At 38.4% G+C, this 21,084-nt stretch overlaps 1 protein-coding gene across 1 annotated transcript in view; it reads left to right on the top strand.

The window, feature by feature from the left end:
• Mtcl3 (MTCL family member 3) overlaps positions 1-21,084 on the top strand; it is a 43,349-nt gene that overhangs the window by 13,125 nt on the left and 9,140 nt on the right. The window contains exon 5 of the mRNA XM_050138169.1: positions 18,544-18,615. Within this exon, the coding sequence (XP_049994126.1) occupies positions 18,544-18,615 (72 nt within the window). The remainder of the gene's footprint in view (positions 1-18,543; positions 18,616-21,084) is intronic.

The following is a 21,084-nucleotide window of genomic DNA, read 5'->3' as shown; positions in this document are numbered from 1 at the left end:
AGCTCTCCTGAGTAAATTGGGAGCATGCGGACTTGGGGAGGGGAGGGGAGACGCAGGGAGGGGAGCAGAGAAAAATGTAGAGCTCAATTAAAGTCAATTAAAAAAAAACACAAAAAAGCAAAGTAGCTCTTAGATAAGATATTGGTATTGTTTGTGAAATATACTGAATACCGATTACAGAACATACGTATAAAATTTATGATTATTTGCATTAAAAGACAGATCAGTACTAACCCTATCCCCCAAAACACACAGAGATTTGATCAGATCCCAGCTCCTTTCTTGGTTGTAATTTTTAAGCTCATATTCAAACACCATGGGAAAGGGAAGGGATTGGAAGGGAAAAGAAGGGAAGAGAGGATAATCACATATGTTTAAACACACTCTGTAAGCATCTTTCTACTTCCTATCTATCATCCATATCGACCTTAATGCTTAAAACATAATGGGCATCACTATTCAATATTGTGTCTGAAGGTCTGTTTAATTTGCTGATCAGACATATTTATGAGAGCTGAGTTTCCATCCCTGGTCTCTGCTTTGGTCTAAGGACTCTGAGCTGAGCTTTGAATGCCCCTGAGAGGGCAAGTCAGCAGTTTACCTATAGAAAACTCTCCATTATAAGACCTAATATAGTACTGAAAACTGTTTACCTCTCTGACTTCTGTATCCAGCATGTTTCAAAAAGTGACTTAGAAACTTCACACTAAAACTAGTCCACAGCTGAAGCAAAGGTTTAAAAATTAAGTCAAGTAAAAGTTCTGAGAAGATGAAAGTGAGCTTAATCTAAAGGATGTGCATTGCTGTGGAATGGCTGTGAGTTTAGCAGAAATCAAATTGGCGGGGAGATATTGAAAGAACTTCTTTCCCGGCCATGGCCAGGTATGGAGGCAACACTCAGTTTCTGAGATGTGTTGACTGTTTCAAACAGACCCTATGACAGCCAGCATGAATGTATGAACTTTCTAAGCAATGTTTGCTTCTCATCTACACAGTTAGCAAATTAGGAAGTAAAAGCTTTCAGAAAATAAAGTTAGATATTTTGTTATGACCCGTGAACTTGAGTGTGATTTATTAGAAAGAGCTTATGCTCTGGAGTCTGGAAACTACATAAGGCCTCACCTGTCATTTGAAATTTGCAGTGCCAAGTTTATTTATAAGGGCATAAGTTAAACATCACTTTCAAAGGTCCTTTTAAAAAGCACATTTTCTATTTTATCAGCTGTCCATCGATATTCTTTAAGTTCTATAATCATCGGGAAAACTGAATTTGACCACTGAGTTAGTTGTCTTGCTGTGAGAAAACACCTGACAGAAGCAATGTAAGGAAGAATGGTTTATTTTTAGCTTACAGTTCAAGGAGATACCTTATGTGGTGGCGGCTAGAGTTCAAAGTAACAGGTCACCATGCATCCACAACCAGAGAGAAAAGAGTAATGGTGCTCACCTCCCTTTCTCCATTTGCTCATCCCAGGACACCAGCCGCCATAGTTAAGGTGGGTCTTCTCACCCCAACCCGGTCTGGATAATCCTTCACAGGCATGTCCCGAGACTTGGGCAATCTGTCTAATTAACAATCAGCATTAGCAAACTAAATCACCATAATTTAGTTTTTATGATTCCTTTTTTTCATGTTCATTACCATAGTGGAATTATATAGATAAGGCAAAGAAGAGAGAAGTTATGGGGGGGGTAGGTCAGGGTCTAGTTTTACGCTGTAAGAGACAGAACTCAAGTTGTTATATGTATGACTGAGGGCAAAGTAGAGCCTTCTTCATACTCTGAGCTTTCTTATGTATCCTTAGCGATCAGTTCTAGGAAGCCACAAAAATCCATGTAGTAAATAAAAACTTCACTGTCTTTACAACAAACAAACCAGAAAATTAAATGATGGTATCATAATTGAGGTGGGCGCTTTAGCAATTAAAACCACTAGGGTGATATCTGTCCTTGCTAACTGCCTATTAACTGCTAGTTTCTCAGTACTGCAGGTACGTATGGTTCATGACTTAATGAGCATTAGTCCTTGGTTACACATTCAAGCATTTGTAGTTCTTCATTACTGACATTTAATTGATTAATCCTCCACAACTTTGACTGTTTTGGAAGTTGGCTGTATGTTACCAAAGGCATAATAAAATTCTCTAATTTTGCTTAGGTTTGTATGTGTGACAGATAATAAACCTCTTAAATTAATCTCTAGTAAGAATCTCTAGTTCCCATCTTTAAAAATTCCAAGTCTATATAGCTGAGATATACATACTATAGGTAGTGCCTTCAGACTTTGGGCCAGTATTATGGTTTGAAAATAAATGCCCCCAGTCTCATGCCTGAATATTTGACCCTTAACTGACAGTGTTTTAGAGGAGATTCTGGATGTTTTGGAGGTAAAGCTTAGCAGGAAGAATTAGGTCAGTGAAGACAGTATCTTTGAAGGTGATGCTTGGTTTCTAGTCTCCTCCTCACATGCTGCTTTCTGTCTACATAAGATCAATAGCCTCGTAAGCCACATAATTTCACTGCCATGATGTTTCCCAAACACCTGGGCAAAGCAACCACGAATCAAGCATTTGGAACCCGTAAGCACAAATAAATCTGTCCTCTCTTGGCCTGTTTCAGTTGGGCATTTTGTCACAGCAACAGGAAAAGCAATTAACAGTCACATGTTGCGGGATTTTCCTCTGTGTGCTATGATTACCATTAATAAATAAAGACACTGCTTTCTTTGGACCTATGGGCCTATGGACCTTTGGACCTATGGTCAGAACTTAGGTAGGTGGGGAAAACTAAACCAAATGCTGGAAGAAAGAAAGGCAAAATCAAGGAAAAGCCATGGAGCTGCCAGACACAGATACCGGTTGGAATCTTGCTGGTAAGCCACAGCCATGTGGCAATACACAGATTAATAGAAATTAATATAGGAGTTAGCCAATAAGAAGCTAGAGCTAATGGGCCAAGCAGTGATTTAAATAATACAGTTTCCATATGATTATTTTGGGGTTGAGCAGCCGGGAACCAACAAGAGGCTTCCTCTCCTCCTACAGTCATTTTGACATTAAGTTAGCAAATATGATTTGCTACTAAGTATATACATAGAAATATATATCTTAAAGTCTATCTGATATTGTCATCATGGAGATAATCTGTGCACTCAAGTTAATGATTTGATGTTCATGATGTCAGAAGGTTTTCATAAGAACATTCAGGCTGAGTTCTCTGAGGTTTGGGCTCAGATCTGCTTTTGTCCCTGTAGATTCCTCAACACCAAGTTTGTTGTTAGGAAACAATTTGACCATCTACATTGATAATATAGTAACTTCTATTTCATAATGAGTATTTCTTTTTTGTTTTGGTTCTGTTGTTTTCATATAGCCTTGGCTGCCTTTGAACTTACTATGTAGCTGAGCTTGACCTTGAAGTTCTGATCCTTCTGCCTTCAACTCAGAAGTGCTAGAATTACAGACATGTACTATTAAGCTTGCTTATACTTAATTTGATCACATACTTTCCACATGCTATACTATAAATTCCCCCCAGACTTCCACATGCTATACTATAAATCTCCCCTGACTTGACTGAGTCCACCTTCCTCATTTGCATAGCAACCAGAGGACAACCTAACACAAAGCTGATGAGCAATAAGAGAGTCTGAAAAACAAAAATTATAAAATTGTAAATAAGAAAGATGTTTTATCTGAGAATTACAAACAAAACAAAAGCTCACCCGAACTGGAACTCAAAATCTAGACAACTTTTTCAGTGGTGTTTAATACAATATAAACACAATGAGGAGGGAGCAGGTGGACAAATGCTGCCTCATCTGTTTCACTCTCCTGCCTCACTGCTTTAGACATGCTAAAGAATGGAGGAAGGCTTTATTCATCAGGTGGGCTAAAGTACAAAATGTGTTAGGTTGTTTTGTAGCTTTATTGATGCCCCAGCTAACACACTTGCTCTCTCAGTTTAAGAGCTGTATTTCTACTGAATTTGTGTGTACATACCACACATGTAAAAACTGGACCTGATGAAGAGGGTTTCAAGAAGATGAGTTTGCTGTCATAGGAGCATCCTATTAGCTGTCTAGATCAGAATTTACTAGGTTCCTTTGTGACATAACATTCACACTGCTTTGGAATAGATACCACACAATATCATTGCACATTGGGAAGTGTTTTCTGAATTAAACATCTGGTTGTTTTGGTGATTTTTAAGAACTTACTATATTTTAATAGACATACAATTATTTATTTGATTTTTACTTTTACATTCCATGATCATCTAAACTGATCTTTATACAGATGGTAAATGGCATTTGAAGACAATGTCATTAAGCTTCCCTCCTGACATTTTCCATTTTATACTTACATACTTCACTTAATAGGGCCATCTATATTCAGCACAGTTTAACTTAAAAGCACTTAAAATAAAAAATTTAAAGTAATCGGCATTCCTCTGCTGCCTAGCTCAGTTATTTCCAACTGTCCAGTCAATTAATCATAGAGGTAAATGTTTCATAAAATTAGCTCTGTTATCTTTTCTTTCTTCACAAAAGTTCTTATCATCCTATTATCTAAGAACCTTAAATTGCAGCATAAATAATTAGATGGCTCAGTGTCCTATTGAGTTGCTAAATATTGACAGTTAATGTGGCACTATGCAGGTATACCATCTACTTTGTTGTGGATGGGAGAAAAAATTCAGATCATGTTCTATCCATTAAACTTAGGAAAAGCTCACATGGAAGGTATTCTCTTCCAGAGATACATGTAGCTATTAGATTCCTTTGGAAGACTGGTTAAGTATAAGTTAGAATAGTTGTATTCTATAAGAACTCTAAAGGTAGTTATCTTGTTTCTAATTCTACTGTTGTAAACTCCAAGAATTTAGAGATAGGGTAGGACAGATAGAATAGAGATGATAGAATAGATGATAGACAGATGAAAGATGATAGATAGATAGATAGATAGATAGATAGATAGATAGATAGATAGATAGATAGATAGATAGATGATAGATAGATGGTAATGGGTGGGTGGATGGATGAATGGATGGATGGACATAGAGACATAGAGCATTACAGATTCAGTGGCAGCTGAACTGTGGAGCTGTGGAGTATGTTTACTAGGTGGTGTCTCTTAGCTGTTGACTGACCGAAGGAGACTTGGCTACTACATTTTAATGTAGTGTTGAAAGAAAGAAGACATGAGACCTACATCACTCCCTCCTGACCCACATCACTCCTTTCTTCTTACCTCAGCATTCCTGCCGGTGTCTTTTGTTGGTCAAATACAAGTATGAGTCAAGTAGTGGCTGAGCCTAACTACTCAGTGAACTCTCCCCAATCCTTTATGTCTTCCAGTAAATAGTATTTAGATTGTCTTCTTGTAGCACAGAGCAATCCAGAGAAAGGGCAAGAAAGACTCTTGTTGGTAGCTACAAAGAGAATAACAACTCAGGGATTAATGCCTAGCCATGTTCAGGTGATAATCTTTGCTTATAATATGTTCAAACTATGTAAATCCTAAATCAAGAAAGCATTTTCTCATCTAAAAAAAACCTTACTGTATTATATGGATTTAACCATCACAGATATCTCTATGGACTAATGAGCAGAAGAGGAGACTGAGCTGGGAAGGTTAGGTCACTGCTGGGAACAAGAAAATTCAGACACTGAAATTCAACACAAGTTAAATATCCATGATGTATTTAAAATACAGATTTGACATGGCAAAGAGCTGATATAATGATTATGAGACATTTCTGAGGGATACAGAGGAGAAGGATCAGAAGCAAAAGGATGAGAGCTCAGCTACCCAGAATAACTGAAATAAATCCTAAGAAGAACAAAATAGAGCACCCCAAGGAAAGTTATCATCTTTAGTAAACATAAAAGTCCACATTGTTTCTATTTAGCATTATGTCCTGTGAACAAATCCTAGAGTTTTAAGTGTCAGTCAATTTCCAAGACCGATTTCATGGGGAAGAGTTCGTGGTGCCTTTCTTTTGCTCCTTTCTCTATGCTCTTTGTCTTTTGCTTTTGTCTTTCTTGCCTCTCAGTGGATTGTTGTCAAACCTTATCCTAGGGTTTCTTGGGCAAGCTCTCTTTGCATTTGCCTTCATATTTCAAGTCTGACTTATTAGGTAGGGAGTCTTGTGAAAATCATCCCTTTGCCATCTGGTATCAATTGCAGATAGCTTCTTGATTAGGGGTGAGAACCTTATCCACTTCTCCCTCTCAATGCTGGGACCCTATCTGTCTTGAACCTGTGAATGTCTTGGGCATTTTGCTATATTCTCTGTGAGTTTATATGTGCCACAATACTGTTGTGTCTGGAAGAGAGTGTTTCTTTGGAGTCAACTATCACCTTTGGCCCTGAAAATATTTCTTCTTTTCTCATAGATCATTGAACCTTGAGAGGAGGGATTTGATAAATATTTCCCATTTAAAAGTGAGTGCTCCGAAGTCTCTTATGCTCCATAACCTGTTCAGGGGTTGGCAGATATTAATTAGAAGTTTAGACTGGGAAGGAGTCACTATAAAATGTGCATATTTCTAAAAATGAAGAATAAAAACAAAGTTTAAATAAAAGAAACATTTGTGATATTATCCAAGCCCAGTAATATATGTGAATGCTAATAAATTCATTCCCTCTTAACTCAGATCACACCTCAGTGCTAGTTGAAACATGTTTATTAAAAAGCTACATTTGCAATTTAGTGCTGAAAGGTGAGCTTTTGAAATAAAGTTTCATTTAAAAAAAATCTTTTCTGGAGTCAAAATATTGGCAAATGCACCAGAAAAGTACACTCACAAGAATGTTTTTAAAAGCCAGATGTGGTGGTTGAAGCCTATAATGCTAGCACTCAGGAGGATGAGAAAAGGGATCACCATGAACCTGAAACCATTATTCATAGATCATAGAGTGAGACCTTATGCAATATTCTTAGGATAAACATATTATAGAATCAAGAGCTGGTAAAGTATGCCCCCTGAGAATTGGCAAGATGGAAAACCACTGGAGATTTTGTGCAGAATGGACTGTCCTAACTACACTGGCTTCTCTGCCTCTCTTACCCGTATTCTTCTTTAGATACAAGGTCATGCCTTGGTATAAATCTTGGAAACCTCTCTTGCCCTCTTAGGCTGAGAATGGACACGGTGTTCTGAGTAGAGTCTGGGTACACTTGTCTTTCTAGGCTTTCTCATATCTGTGAAGAAAAGGATGAGTTTAGAGACAAGAGGCCCTTTTGTGCCCTTATAAGGCCTGGTTATTTGTTAGGTTTTTTGTTTTGTTTTGTTTGAGACATGGTTGCATGTAGCCTATGATAGTCTAAAATCTGCTATTTAATTAAGTTGGTGATGTTGAATTGCTTATCCTAGTGCCTCCTTCAGGAACAAGTAGGAGAAGAGGTGTGTGCTACTGTGCCCAGTTTACAAGACTTAATTGATACAGGGTTCCTGCTTCTTTTTCTTTCCCTCCAGTGTTTTGGGGTATATCCCAGGATATACCCCAATGTTGACATGACATGACAGGTACTTCAGATGATGAGGACTGGTGTATATTTCAGTTTTGTTCTATATAATATGCAAAGACTCATTACACATGTGTACTATATGTAAAGGTGGTTTCCATAGCAGTGCTGCCATACTCTGAAATCATAGGGAAGAGTATGTAGGCTTAGAAATAATAAAGCTGGTTGCTAGACTGTACCTTTGCTTCTGTGGGTCACAGTAAAATGTAGATATTCAGATCTAGAGCTCTGAAACAGCCAATGTGAATGCTGGTTAAACATTTGTCAGCTGGGATGTTTGTCCAGGTACAATGACATCATACTATGATGTCAAACTCATAAAGCAGTGGCCAGATTCAAAGAGGAGATAAATACAAAGTGTTTAGAAAAGAATGTAGCCATACTTATTGCTCTATAAATGTCACAGGCATTAATATAGTTAGTTCATTGATTTAATCACTGCACAAATAGATCTCATTTTATCTTATGATATGCATAATAGATCTTTTGGTGGAATTTTGGGCAAACTTCTCGGTTCTTAAACTATTGAAAAGGTACAGATGCTACAAATACAGAAGATCAAAGTCTGATCTGGGGCTCACATGTAATCCCAGCACTCAAGAGCTGGTGCAGGAGGATTGCAGCTAGTCAACCCCAGGGTAGGGAGCGTAGTAAGTATTAAGCCAGTTAGGGCTTCATAGCAAGACTCCCTGTTAAAATAACCAAAAACATGGAATGCATGCTTCATGAATTTTCATGGTATCTTTGATGAGGATGAAATACTGTTCTAACTTTAGTATATATGGCCTACCACTGTCCGTTCTCTGACTCACATACCATATACTGTTGTGGAATATTAAACTGAGGTCTGTTAAATTTGTTTATGCTGTTTGGAATATTTGTTTAATGATACAAAGATGGGCTGCAAATTAAATACAAAGAAATAACCAAAACCAGCAAAACAAAAGAAGCTGAAGTAGACCCAATTTCAATTAGAAAAAGCAATCTACTAACACTTTTGGAACATAAACAGTTCATTTTGTATAATTGCTGTGCACACATAATTATTGGCAACACTCTACTTCCTGGCCCTCATATGAGAGAAGGCATGACAGCCTCTTTTGGACAAGTTGGGGATGGGAATGCAAAGAAGAAACCGAATAAGAAATATTTCCCACAAACATCTCTAGAGAGCCAAGTGCCTGAGCTGCCAACAGAGAAGACATGAGATGCTATCACCACCTCCCAAATTGATTCTAACTCCCAACCCACCACACTCACATAGAGGCTTGCAGGTTGAGTGAGTGAAGGTTGAGCAGAATACTAACGGAAGTGGTGGGGAGAGGTCACTGCTCTCTCTCACTTCCTCTACCTTTCTTAGTTTCCCATCTTTGTTCAGTAGAAGTCAGAAAGCATACTGAAATATGAATAGATGACTAAATACCCATTGAAAAATTAAATTCAACCCTTAAATGTATTCTAGTCCTGTAGTCTTATTAAAAGCAATATACTTTTATTTCAAGGGGAAGGATTTGGCAAAGGACTTTATTTTAACACCCCCCCCCCCACTTAAACGCTATTTAAATGAGAGTAAAACACAACACCCCTCCTGGGAAAGCATGCCCTAGTTTCAGCGTTTCTCCGGGACTAATTCATGGGTCTCGCATTGACATTTCCTACAGGACAAAATGTAAAGTGCTTAGCTCTGAAAACAGATCCATCCAGATAGTGTTTCCCTCTGTCGCGTCTCTTCAGGGTCCCTGCCACCACTATTTCTCCTCTGAGGTTAATGTGTCTAGGGATACACTCATTTCTTTCTTCCTGTTGTTTATGTGGTTTAATTTTGCAGGGATACTTCAAAAGTCAAGCATCCTCGATAACTTTCTATAATTCTGCCATTCTGGAATAACAGTTTCTTCCATTATGTTCCGTCTTTCATACGTTATTCATTTGTTGTCTTGAGATGACTCTGCTTCCTGTTTTTAAATAAGTTCATTCTGTTTTTCATCAAACAACTTTAGAGGAAAAAAAATATTTTTAGTAGCTTAGGGTTTCTATTGTTGTGGAGAGACACCATGTCCACGGCAACTCTTATAAGGAAAACATTCACTGAGGTGGCAGCTTACAGTTTCAGAGGTTCAGTCCATTATCATCATGGCAGGAAGCATGGCAGGATACAAGCAGACATGGTGCTATGCACATCTCGATCAGAAGGCAAAAGAAAGGGGACTGAGACACTGGGTGGTATCCTGAGCATAGGAAACCTCAAGGTCACCCCACAATGATATACTTCCTCCAACAAGGCCATACCAACTTCAACAAGGCCACACTTCTAAATAGTGCCACTCTCTATGAGCTTATGAGGGCCAATTCAAATTACCAAAGTAACTTTTGTTTACAGCATTTCGTGTTGCTGTGATAAAACACCCCAACAAATGCAACTGAAGGGAGAAAGTTTAGGTTAGCTCTCCGTTCCCAGTTAGAATCTGTCACTGTGGGGAAGTCAAGACAACAAAAAGTTGGAGCAGCTAGAAGAGACCAAAGACAAGAGAATGAATGCATGTGGGCCTGTGCTGGTGCCCTTCCTTCCACTCACCCTGTTCAAGATTCCCTGCCTAGAGAATGATGTCAAACAAGCTGGGCAGGTTGTCCTGGCTCAATGAACACCATCAGGATACCTTCCTGCCACACAAATGCCCACATGCCAACCTAATTTGACAATCTATCATTGATAATCCCTTCTAAACTGTTTCAAATTCACAGTTAAAACTAGCATCACATTGTATATGTACAATGGATGGACACAAAGGACAAACGGTATTTTCAGAGCAAGAACGTGCTTTTCTCTTTACTCTTGCACATCTGCCCTTTGGACTGCAATTTCTGTGGCTTTGTGTTTCTGAATTGTGATGGTCTAATGACACTTTTTTTCTTAAAAGTTACCATTGCTTCTAATTAAAGCAATTATTCGCTACAAATGAGATAGAATCCAGACCTTGTCCATTTCTTTCCAGGTCTGACATAGATCACCAAGAATCTCATGTCATACTTTTCCTTTCCCACCACACCCATACTGAATTTCTGTTTCTCAAGAATAGATTTTATTTCTATACAAAAGCTTTACAATTCCTTCTCTCTTCGTTTTTTTTTTTTTATTTCTTTCTACCATGACCTGATTGCTTATACATCAGATTCAGTATGCGGTGTAGCTTTCCCCACCAGGTCTAGCAAGACACTGGATTAATCCTTTCTCCTTTGTGATCTAATTAATAACAATAAAAGATCACAGACTTGGGTTAAAATATCATTCAACTACATACCAAGTTGTTACTTGTTTGTTTTTTCTCCCTTTCATTTATTAGTTTATCTATTGGGAGTGACTTGTGGCTGGTGTCTGCCTAGGCAGGCATGTAGGGGGTTGTATATAGAAGTATGATGTTAATGTAGAGGAATCAGATCTTCTTTTCCACCAGGAGGGTCAAGGGAACCCACCTCAGCATGTCAGGCTTAAGCAATCTTACTTGCATTCTAGTAGTGACTTTAGACCAAGGCAGACCTAACAACAGAATCATTGGCTGAGCCTAGGTGAGTTGCCTCCATCTGTAATCTAGGCACTAAGAGAGGTGAAGCAGGGGTATGGCCAGCTAGTTCTAGCTAGCTTGGGCTACCTAGTTAGAACTGTGTCTCAAAAAAAAAAGAAAAAGAAAGAAAGAAAGAAAGAAAGAAAGAAAGAAAGAAAGAAAGAAAGAAAGAAAGAAAGAGAAAAAGGAAAAAAAAGAGAGAGAAGAAAAACTTAAAGGTTTTTTTGAGTTGTAGATAAGTCCCAGTGTTTGCAATTCACTGGATCAAGGATGTGTCTCAAGAAGTTGCTTTTCTAACAGCTTCCTAATGACATTAGTGTTGTTGATTTAATGACTGCAGTTAGGGGAAAAAAACATTTGCTTATATATTTTGCTACATTCTTGGTTCAGCACCTTCAAAGTGATTAGTTGATGTATGTATAGAGTGTTGACATGAATTAGTGCATAATCAAGGCCAATTATTCATCGTTTTACATTATCAATGCTTTTGTGGCATTATTGAATTGACCAGTGAACTGGCTGTGTCAAACAAACTGGGAACTCTTCAAATAATGATGATTGCATTTGGTTTCTTTACAACTGTGGCACAGTATGAAGTGAGCTGTAAAAAATAATAGAACGCATTCTTTATAAAATATATTCAGTCAATATTCAGTGAAAACAAATTTAAGTCTTCCTTTAGATAATAGCCTCTGTATAAAAATATTCCAGATTTACCAGCGCACCCTCCTAGATTCTTGGTATTCTCGGAAAATGTGTACAGAAAGGTATTTCTTGACAACTGCTGAGTCAGAACCCACAGCTTTTAATTCTAAGAAAATTTCTGTAGTGGCTCCAAAGACATGGAAAGCCTCTGTCCTTAGACAGATGGGACCACATCTGTTGGTAGACAAGGTGAACAGGCATAATATCACTTACCTGGGTGGTCGAGAATGTCTCATTCCACAAAGGTGGATGAGAACACCTGAGGAAAAATATGGCTACATATTTTAGAAGGGCAGAAAGGACTGAACCATGTTTCCTCCCCCTGTTCTCTTTTCTTTTTGCCTTGCCAAAAAGGAAGCTGGGAAGTATAGTCTTTTAGCAAGAAACTATCATTTCAAACATCAAGGAGATAGAGAAAAATGGAGATACAGAAAAATGGAGGCATAGATTCTCTCTTAGTCATTTCCTGCTGTGGAGGGTCATTGTTGGAGGGGTATAGTTCTGGGTCTGTTGAAGAGAGAAGTCCTCTGGTCACGTAGCTTGAGGGAAGTTTTAACTTGATTGGCTATGATGGGTCGTGTAAATGCCATTCTCTATTTCTGTATTTCTGAAAAGACTTAATGAAAAATAATCATTAAGCAGATGATTTGGTTACAGAGTAAAACAGGGCTTTCCCAGGAAGGTGGAGGGAGAGGGAGGAGAAGAGATGGGAGAGATGGAAAGGGTCTGTGAGAGGAAGTGGGATGAGAGTTGACTCATAGTGACAGAGACTGGTTCCACTGCCAGGAGTGCTGCATCAAAATGAGCTAGTAGAGGCAACTAGGACCTACAGAGCACCAAAAGAAAGGAACAGGAGAGAAAAAAGGACCAGTGTATAGAATTGTATATGGCCTGGGGTGAAATCTGAAGGTCCCTTGCAGCCAGAATTTCTCCACAGTGTCTAAAGGAATCTTTGGCAGATGTATCAGGAAACAAATAGAACAAATGGAGCTACTGTAGGGTGAGAGTCATTGGTGTAGCTTATGTGGAACATTTTGTTTGGTTATAGGGTGAAGTTCAGAAATAAAAACCTTTTAAAAGACAGGGTAAAAACATAAGAAAGAAGATCAAGGGTAGAATCCAGAGTGGGAAGGAGCAAAAGTCCATCCTTAGGAGACCTGTGGTTGACTTTTTGTCCGTTACCTGTTTCTAGTGCCCCAGAGCAAACCAGGTAGAATGCAGTGCTGTGGAAGAAGCATCATTTGTGGAGGAGGGCACAAATCCCATCATTAGCAATAATCAGATCTAGTCCCTTTTCATGTAGCACAGTACCAGACCAAGGAATTCAGTGGGTTCTGATGGATATTATGCCGATCTGACATTTCTCTAAGGATTTTTTTTTTCTGAGGGTTGATAGGACTGAGAGGTTAGTTGATTCAAGGAATGTTGGCAGAGGACGCTGTTCATTCCCAGCTGCCCAGTATTTTCAGTACTGTTTGGCCAATAGCTTGAGTGTATTGATAGCTAGCTCTGACAGCCAGGATTAACCCATTTCCATTATGCTGCATGTTACCACAAGGCTCATGGCTTACCGGTAAGGTTCTGGCTAGCCACTTGTGTCTGTTTCTGGTGGTGACTCCATAGCTTCTCCCTGACTCCGCCTTCTTTCTCCCAGCATTCTGTTTTAGTTTTCCCCACCTAACTCTAGTCTGCCCTATCACAGGCCAAGCCAGCTTCTTTATTCTTTAACCAATGAAAGCAACACATATGCAGAAAAATTTTCCACACCAAAGGAAGACTTCAGTCTAGCAGTTTTAATTCTGAGTCCTGAGTGGCAAGAAGAGGAGTAAGTGGGGTGGCCCATGTTTCATTGGTCACCCAAGCTGTTTTATGAGGTTTGGGGGTGCCAGTCTCTTTAACTACTTCAAGCTGACATAGCTTGACCATAAATGGAGGCAGGGCTTTTCTTTTGTCCCAATAGTCCGGTCCCAAACAAACATACAAAAACTTATATTAATGATACAAATGATCAGCCTATAGCTCAGACTTTCTACTAACTAGCTCTAACAACTAAATTAACCCATTTCTATTCATCTATATTTTGCCACATGGCTCATAGTTTTACCTGTCTAGCATCTTGCTTCCCCAATGGCTGCTTGCATCTCTTCTTTCTCTGTCTCTGCCCTTTTTCCTTTCTGTATTTTCAGTTTGGTATTCCTGCCTGGACTCATTCTGTCTTGCTATAAGCCAAAGCAGCTTCTTTATAAACCCATGAGAGTAAAACATATTTGTAACATACAAAAGGATTATGCCACAGCATTTCACCCTTTCTTTCTGCCTAATCAAAAAAGGAAAGCTTTAGCTTTAACATGGTAAAACTACATACAATGAAACAGTTATCAAGTACTAATTATAGTTACAATATCTAATCTATTTTATTTGACAAAATTAGAGAAAATATTTAATTATCTATCCTATCTTGGTGAGCTTAAACTTTTATATCTAATTTATCTTTTATCATAATTAAAAAATTGCAACTATAATAATCTAGTATTTAATTCCATCAAAGATTTGAGAAGGGAATAATATTACCTGAGTAAGCAGGAAATACAGGCAAGCAACTTCCAAAAAAAATGTGAGAAAGGACAGAAATAGCTGGCTTACTAGACAGGCAACCAAAGTTCCTCTGTAACATTGGGGCATTCATCTTTGTCCTACAGGTCTTGCATATCTGATAGACTTTCCTTTGAAGCAGGGAATTTTGTAGGACTGTTCTACCTTCTTTTAGCAAAGCTTGGTAATCACATTTCTTATGTCTTATTGGTTCAGTTTAGACAGTAGCTTTCAGCAATTCAGGCAAAGACAGTTTCTTTGCCCACATAGCTAGCATTTGCCATAAAGAAAATAAACCCTATATGGAATTTTTTGATGCCCTTTGTCTTCTCTGAAGTATATTGATGTTGCCAGTAAAAGACATATCTTACTATCAAAAAAGCCTGTTATTAATTATTAATTTGATAATTTGATTTTAAATATCATATTATTTAGGTCTTTGAAGTGTTTGAAGATTATCTATTTGAAATATATCTTTGTATATCTACAAAACCTAACAAAACTATAAGTTTGACTATTATAGATGACTAGCTGTATTTTTTGTAAATCTCTATTTCTTAATTATACATTACATTTTTAGTTGAGCTGTATAAACACAATACCTTTAAACAAGAGTAGAAATATACATATGGTATAACAACATTAATTTTAAATTTATATCAATAAACTAAAATCCCCACCAATAAAAAACATTTTGAGATTAACAGTTGTTTTTTAGATTCAAGTAGATTTAATAATCTATCCCTTTCCCCATCATTTCTGTATCATATTCCTCTTTCATCTTTTATAAAGACATTGACTGTGACCAGTAACGATTTTGTAACCAACACTTCTTAAATGACTGCTTTCGTTTCATTGAGGTTACCAGTTAAGATGGTGGCCAACCACATGGTTGCTTATATCCTGCTGAGGTCATTGGTCAAGATGGCAGCAAGTCACAAGGTTTTTATTTACTCAGAGGTGAACCTACCTCCCTGGTAAGGTAATCCCTTCCAGCATACCTCCTTTTTGTCTTCAAAAACATCTATTTTCCTAAACAAGTTACATGTATAGTATGCTACAGGAAATTAAGATTACTTACACATGGACTTTTAACTGTCAATTCCTTTTATGGTAGATTTTAATCTAGCCATTCTTACCGGAATTTTACAGACTTTTAAACCATGCACCCAAGGCTAATATAGATCCTGAGATAAATAAAATTTTCATTTCAGCAAAACCTTCAAAGATATCTATAACCGTCAACATTTTAGTGAACAAAACCAAGAAGGGGGGCTAGTATTGAGAGAACTAAAAAGATATATCCAGGTTTGGAGGGACAGAAACAAAGGCAGGCCAAAGGCAGGAATCCTATCTCCACTCAGGGATTATAAAGATACAAGTTTAGCGGCCTTGCAGAAGGGGCAGGCATTCTTGTCTGGGCAGAGTTACAAACCAGAACTGAGTAGTAGAGATGAGAAAGTTTAAAATGAACTGGGTGTTTTATGGGTGAGGGACCTCAGACCACTCTCACCATTCTGTTTTATAAAGTTATCGTAAATCAGTTTGCATATTAAAATCAAAAGTTCCAAATTCTGGGCAATGACTGTGATTGTTCTGTATATACTGAGGCCAGATATGCATAGAGAGACAAAAGAGAGTTTCTGGTTTCAGTTCTCCTAATTGCAGCTCCTTTTAGCCAGCAAACAAGCTAGGAGTGTCTTTTGGAACAGATAATTTTGACTCTACAATGGGTATGGAACCAAAGCAAAAACAGAGAGATCAATATCCTATTCAAAGTGCCCCCCAAGTTTTGTATTGAGCAAATGTGTCTGGAAAATAGGTTAGGTATACCCCCAGACCCTGTGATTCTTGAGTCAAGAAACTGCACTAAAAGCCCTGAAAGGTTTCAGGGTGTTCCACTGACAAGTGGCAGGTTAATAGAAAATTTCCGAGATTTTCTGCCAAATTTTCTCACAGTCAGTGGAAATTCCCCAGTGCCTTTGGCTGAGCAAATCTCAAGTCTAGACTGAGGGGGTTGGGGATCCCATGAGCTTTAAGACCTAACCTAATTCCATGAATTACTTTGTTCCGGCATTTTGGGGTATGCTGCAAATGTGTTCTTGTTGAATGGCACTTAGCTTCCCAGTCAGAAGGTCAGAGTGTGTCAGGGGAAGGCAGAGGAAAGAGAGAGAAGAAAGCACTGAGATGGTGGAGTGAGAAGAAGCAGTCACCTGATAGAAGCAGGCAGCCCTGCCAGGCCTACGGCAGGTAAGCCTAGGAGAGCAAGGGAGGTTGGTGCTGCCTTGGAGGGCTTGAGCAGCTGGTGGCCTCCAGTTTCCTGTCCGGAGTTTTGGCACCATGTGTTAGATCTCTGAGGTGGTTTAAATGAGATGGAAGGCAGAAAAAGAGAGGCATCTGACCTCAGACAGGTAGGGCTGTGTTCCCTGGCAGACAAGGCAAAGGAGCATAATTTCACCCACATGCACAGTTGAGAAGACTTGAGGATAAAAGATGGCTATCATCCTTTGGAGGGACAACAAGGTCTATGGCGTATTTTCTCCTATAGCCCTCCCCTTCTGAAGTTGCCTCAGCTAGCTGCACAGGAAGCAGGGAGGGGTAGAGTTTTAGCAGGAAACCATCATCACATAAACAACTTAGTGTATGGGTGGCTAGAGCACAGGTTCTCAACTTGTGGGTCATACCCTCACAGGGCCATATATTAGATATTTACATTGCAATTCATAAGAGGAGCAAACTTGCAGTTGTGAAGTAGTAATGAAATAATTTTATGGATGGAGGTCACCACAGCATGGACAACTGTATTACATCATCACAGCATTAGGAAGGTTGAGAACTACTGTTCTAAACAATTCCATTCTCTACCCATTGACCTGTGTAGCTTGAATCTCATCCTGAGTAAGAACAGTTACAGCCGTATATTTCCCCCCACCATCTATGCGGTTACTTTCCTTTACCATTGACTGGCGAATGAGAAATTGACATATGAAGGATTTAATTTTCAGTTCTTTATATTCACACAAGGCTTCCTGTTTCAAGAAGCTATTTCTGTTTCTATTGTACCTCTCTACTCTTGTTCTTCTCATAGGCTGGAGAACTTTGTATTTTATATTTACTCATTTGTTCAGAAAATATTTTCCACACTCTGCCCAGTGGTAGGCTTTTTTTGTCATGGAGGTGATGCTGTACTAAGAAAAATATAATCCATGCTTTGTACAGCCCAAGGCACTGCATTTCCCACCATGCACTGTAATTATCGGCATCCTCTCTCCCTTATCTAATTTGAGTCTCTAGTGAAATGTGTGGTACCTAATTAAACTTTGATTCTGTATCTCAGTACGTAGTGGCATATGATAGATGGCCACTCATGGGTACTTAGTATTTATACTTAGTATTTACACAGGTCAATTATTATTAGAGTGAGATCCGGAAGTGAGGGCCAGTGATTATAGAGTACTAGTCCATGACATGGACACAAGTTAATATTCTGTGAGTTGGTGTTTGTTTCATTTTAGTTTTGACCAGTTCTCACCAAATATAGGAGAGTTTACATAATGATCTAGACTCTAAGCCTCTCTGGGAAAAGTCCACATTCCTGAGGCTTCCAGGCCACCTGCTAATCTCACCACCCACTCTCCACTTCCCATTGCGTCACAGTGAGGTTTGAAGGGTGTGTGGGGTAAGAGGGTGAAGTTCTCTACATTCTGCATGAGTCCACTGAAAATGTCTTGGTGAGTTTGTTGCAACCAAATCAGCAAAGGAACAACAACTTAATCTTTTTTTCTCTTAGTGGTAAAGAATGCTAACTGACACTTGCTTACATGTAAGCTCTATAGCATGTTGAACCTGAGTTGTTTTTCTGCATTTCACAGTAAATGGTTAATTGCTAGCTACATTCTACTGTGATGTACATCTCTGGTTCCAGGAACATTGTATCTTTATCTGTGTGTCTCCGGAATTCTTACTTCCTTAGGAACTCCTTTTGTTTGTCTTGGTTTTTTTTTTTCAATTTTTATAACCAATTTTTTTATTTATTTATTTATTAAAGATTTCTGTCTCTTCCCCACCGCTGCCTCATGAGACTAGGACACTTAAAAACAATTGAGTTAAAAGCTATAATTTACAAACTAATCATGTCCTTGTTTTGTTTCAGCTATCCTTAAAAAGAAGAGGAAGTAAAGATTTGCCAAAATCTGAAAAAAAGGCTCAACAGACACCCACAGAGGTATGTCAAAATAAAAATCTAAAGCACCTATCAAGCACCTCCAAATGTACATGTCAATCCGGGCGGTGGTGGCGCACGCCTTTAATCCCAGCACTCGGGAGGCAGAGGCAGGCGGATCTCTGTGAGTTCGAGACCAGCCTGGTCTACAAGAGCTAGTTCCAGGACAGGCTCCAAAACCACAGAGAAACCCTGTCTCGAAAAACAAAAACAAACAAACAAACAAACAAACAAACAAATGTACATGTCAATAAGCTAAAAACCACTGGAACTAGCGTGTAATGGATGAAAGGTAAACTAGTATTAATGCAGTCTAAGGCTCTAGATCAAATTTGATTTTTCTACTAGTTAAACATTGAAAAGGCAAGAAAAATCTTGGCAGTAGAGGAGTCTCAAACACCACAAACAGAAAAATCAGCTAAAGGAAGGTACTTACTGGAGGATTGAGAGAACACATGCATGCAGCAGATGCACAGGGAAAAAGAGCCTCTGCAAAGCAGAGACAGAAGCTGAAAAATCCAACTTTTTCTTGGGGCCTGGAGTTTTAAAGTCTTTGAAGCAATTTTCTCTCCTGATTTTAGGGTGTTGATCAGCCCACAACTGTTGCATAATATGTCCTGATCTAGCCTATGACCTTTTTGAGGCAGTCCATTGGACGGCAAAAAAAACAACAATGACTTTGTTTTAAGCATTAAGACTTTTGTTTCCAGTCAGGAGACTGAGGAAAAATCCAGCCATGGTGAAAATTTCACCACCTTTATTTCATATCATGCCTGCCCCCAATATGTCTGCCAGAGAGTCCATCTAACTCCTAGTGTATTAATATCACATAATGTTTCTCATATGTGGAACACTGGTTTAATTTAATTGCATAAACATGTGACGTGAGAGCAAAAGTCAAACTATTTGGAGAGGAAGGTAGCCAGTGAGTAGGAGAAATGGAGAGGAGAGGGGATTATGGGATCAACTATGGTCAAAAAACAATGATATAGCTAGGTGGTGGTGGCGCACACTTTTAATCCCAGCACTCGGGAGGCAGAGGCAGGTGGATCTCTGTGAGTTTGAGTCCATCCTGATCTATAAGAGCTAGTTCCAGGACAGGCTCCAAAGCTATAGAAACAGTCTGTCTAGAAAAACAAAAACAAAAAACTGCAATGATATATATGTATGAAAATGTGTTAATGAAACTCAATATTCTGCACCCTAACTAAAAAATACTTTGGAAAAATCATTAGAAATACATTATAATAAAAACTGGGTCTTATACTAGTGTGGGCTAATGTGTGTGTTAGATTTTAAAATAGAAAAGTAAATATATATTTGAGACAGAAGTGACATTATGATGTTCTCCAAACACTTAGCAAGATACTAGCTTCAAGTGTGCAAGTTTTAAAATACAGATGCATACATTTTAATAATTATTATTAAAAGCTTTCTCTCTAGGTAGCTTTAAGCAAAGTGATGATGCCTTCATAGTCAAAATTTGATATATTAGCTAAATCCTTTAAACTAAAGCATTTTAAAATATACATTGTTTTCCCTTTTGCTCTCTCATTCCACACTGTTTTTGGTCAGTTTTCTTCCTGTTACTTTCTAGGATCTCAGAGGTTCATTCTGAGATAGTAAAACCCTGTTCTCTGTCCGTAAGCTTTGTCTCTGCCTCATTTTTAGCCTCCTCACTCCAAATTATCTGTGGTGGATCATTTCACATGATGACAGGAGCCCTCTTCCTTCCCATCTTCAGTGATTAGATTTAGTGATTAATTTCAGTGATTAATTTTAGTGATTAGATTCAGTGATTAGATTTAGTGATTAATTTCCCATCCTGAAATTACTTGTTAGCTTTAACCAGTAATTTATCTTTCAAACCTTGCTTTTCAATATTACATTTACTATGTTAAAGTGGATTCATTTTCTCAGGAATCCCCACCTTTGTTCCTGGTTGAATAGAGCTCCTCTTTCAGGAGCATGCTGGAATCTTCCTGCAAAACACATCATAGCTTCCACCACTTTCTTAGGGCGTCCTGGTACCTTACAAAAGTCAAGATGCCTCGTAGTCCACAATCTTCTGATTTCTGGATATTAACTTCCTGGGAAGTATGTAAGTGTAGTGCTGTGGTATTGCTGATGATGCTAGCATTCCTAACACACTGATTCTCAGACTATGATGTATTAAGTCTTTAAAACCCATCTTAGGAAGCTGATTGGGTGGAAACTGCCAGTAAAAAACTATTCCAGTTTTGTAAAATTATAAGATGATTTGGTTTTGAGATAGGTTGAAGACTATTGATCCACATACTTATGCTACTGTAAGCATCCCATTCTTGTATCATAATTCTTGTTATGAATTTACCTGTCCTATTTGGGGCATTTTTGTAAACATGTGCCATGCTCTTTGAAGAATCTATTTGTAGTGCCCAATACTTGGCATGCTCAGCACATACTTTCAAATAGTGTTACTTTATTTTATAA

This window comes from Alexandromys fortis, unplaced genomic scaffold (genome assembly GCF_014885135.2).
Source record: "Alexandromys fortis isolate MF-2015 unplaced genomic scaffold, M_Fortis_MF-2015_v1.1 scaffold_14, whole genome shotgun sequence".
In the NCBI taxonomy this organism is placed as follows: domain Eukaryota; kingdom Metazoa; phylum Chordata; class Mammalia; order Rodentia; family Cricetidae; genus Alexandromys; species Alexandromys fortis.
The sequence above is the reverse complement of the archived record's forward strand: the minus strand, read 5'-3'. Positions and strand labels throughout refer to the sequence as shown.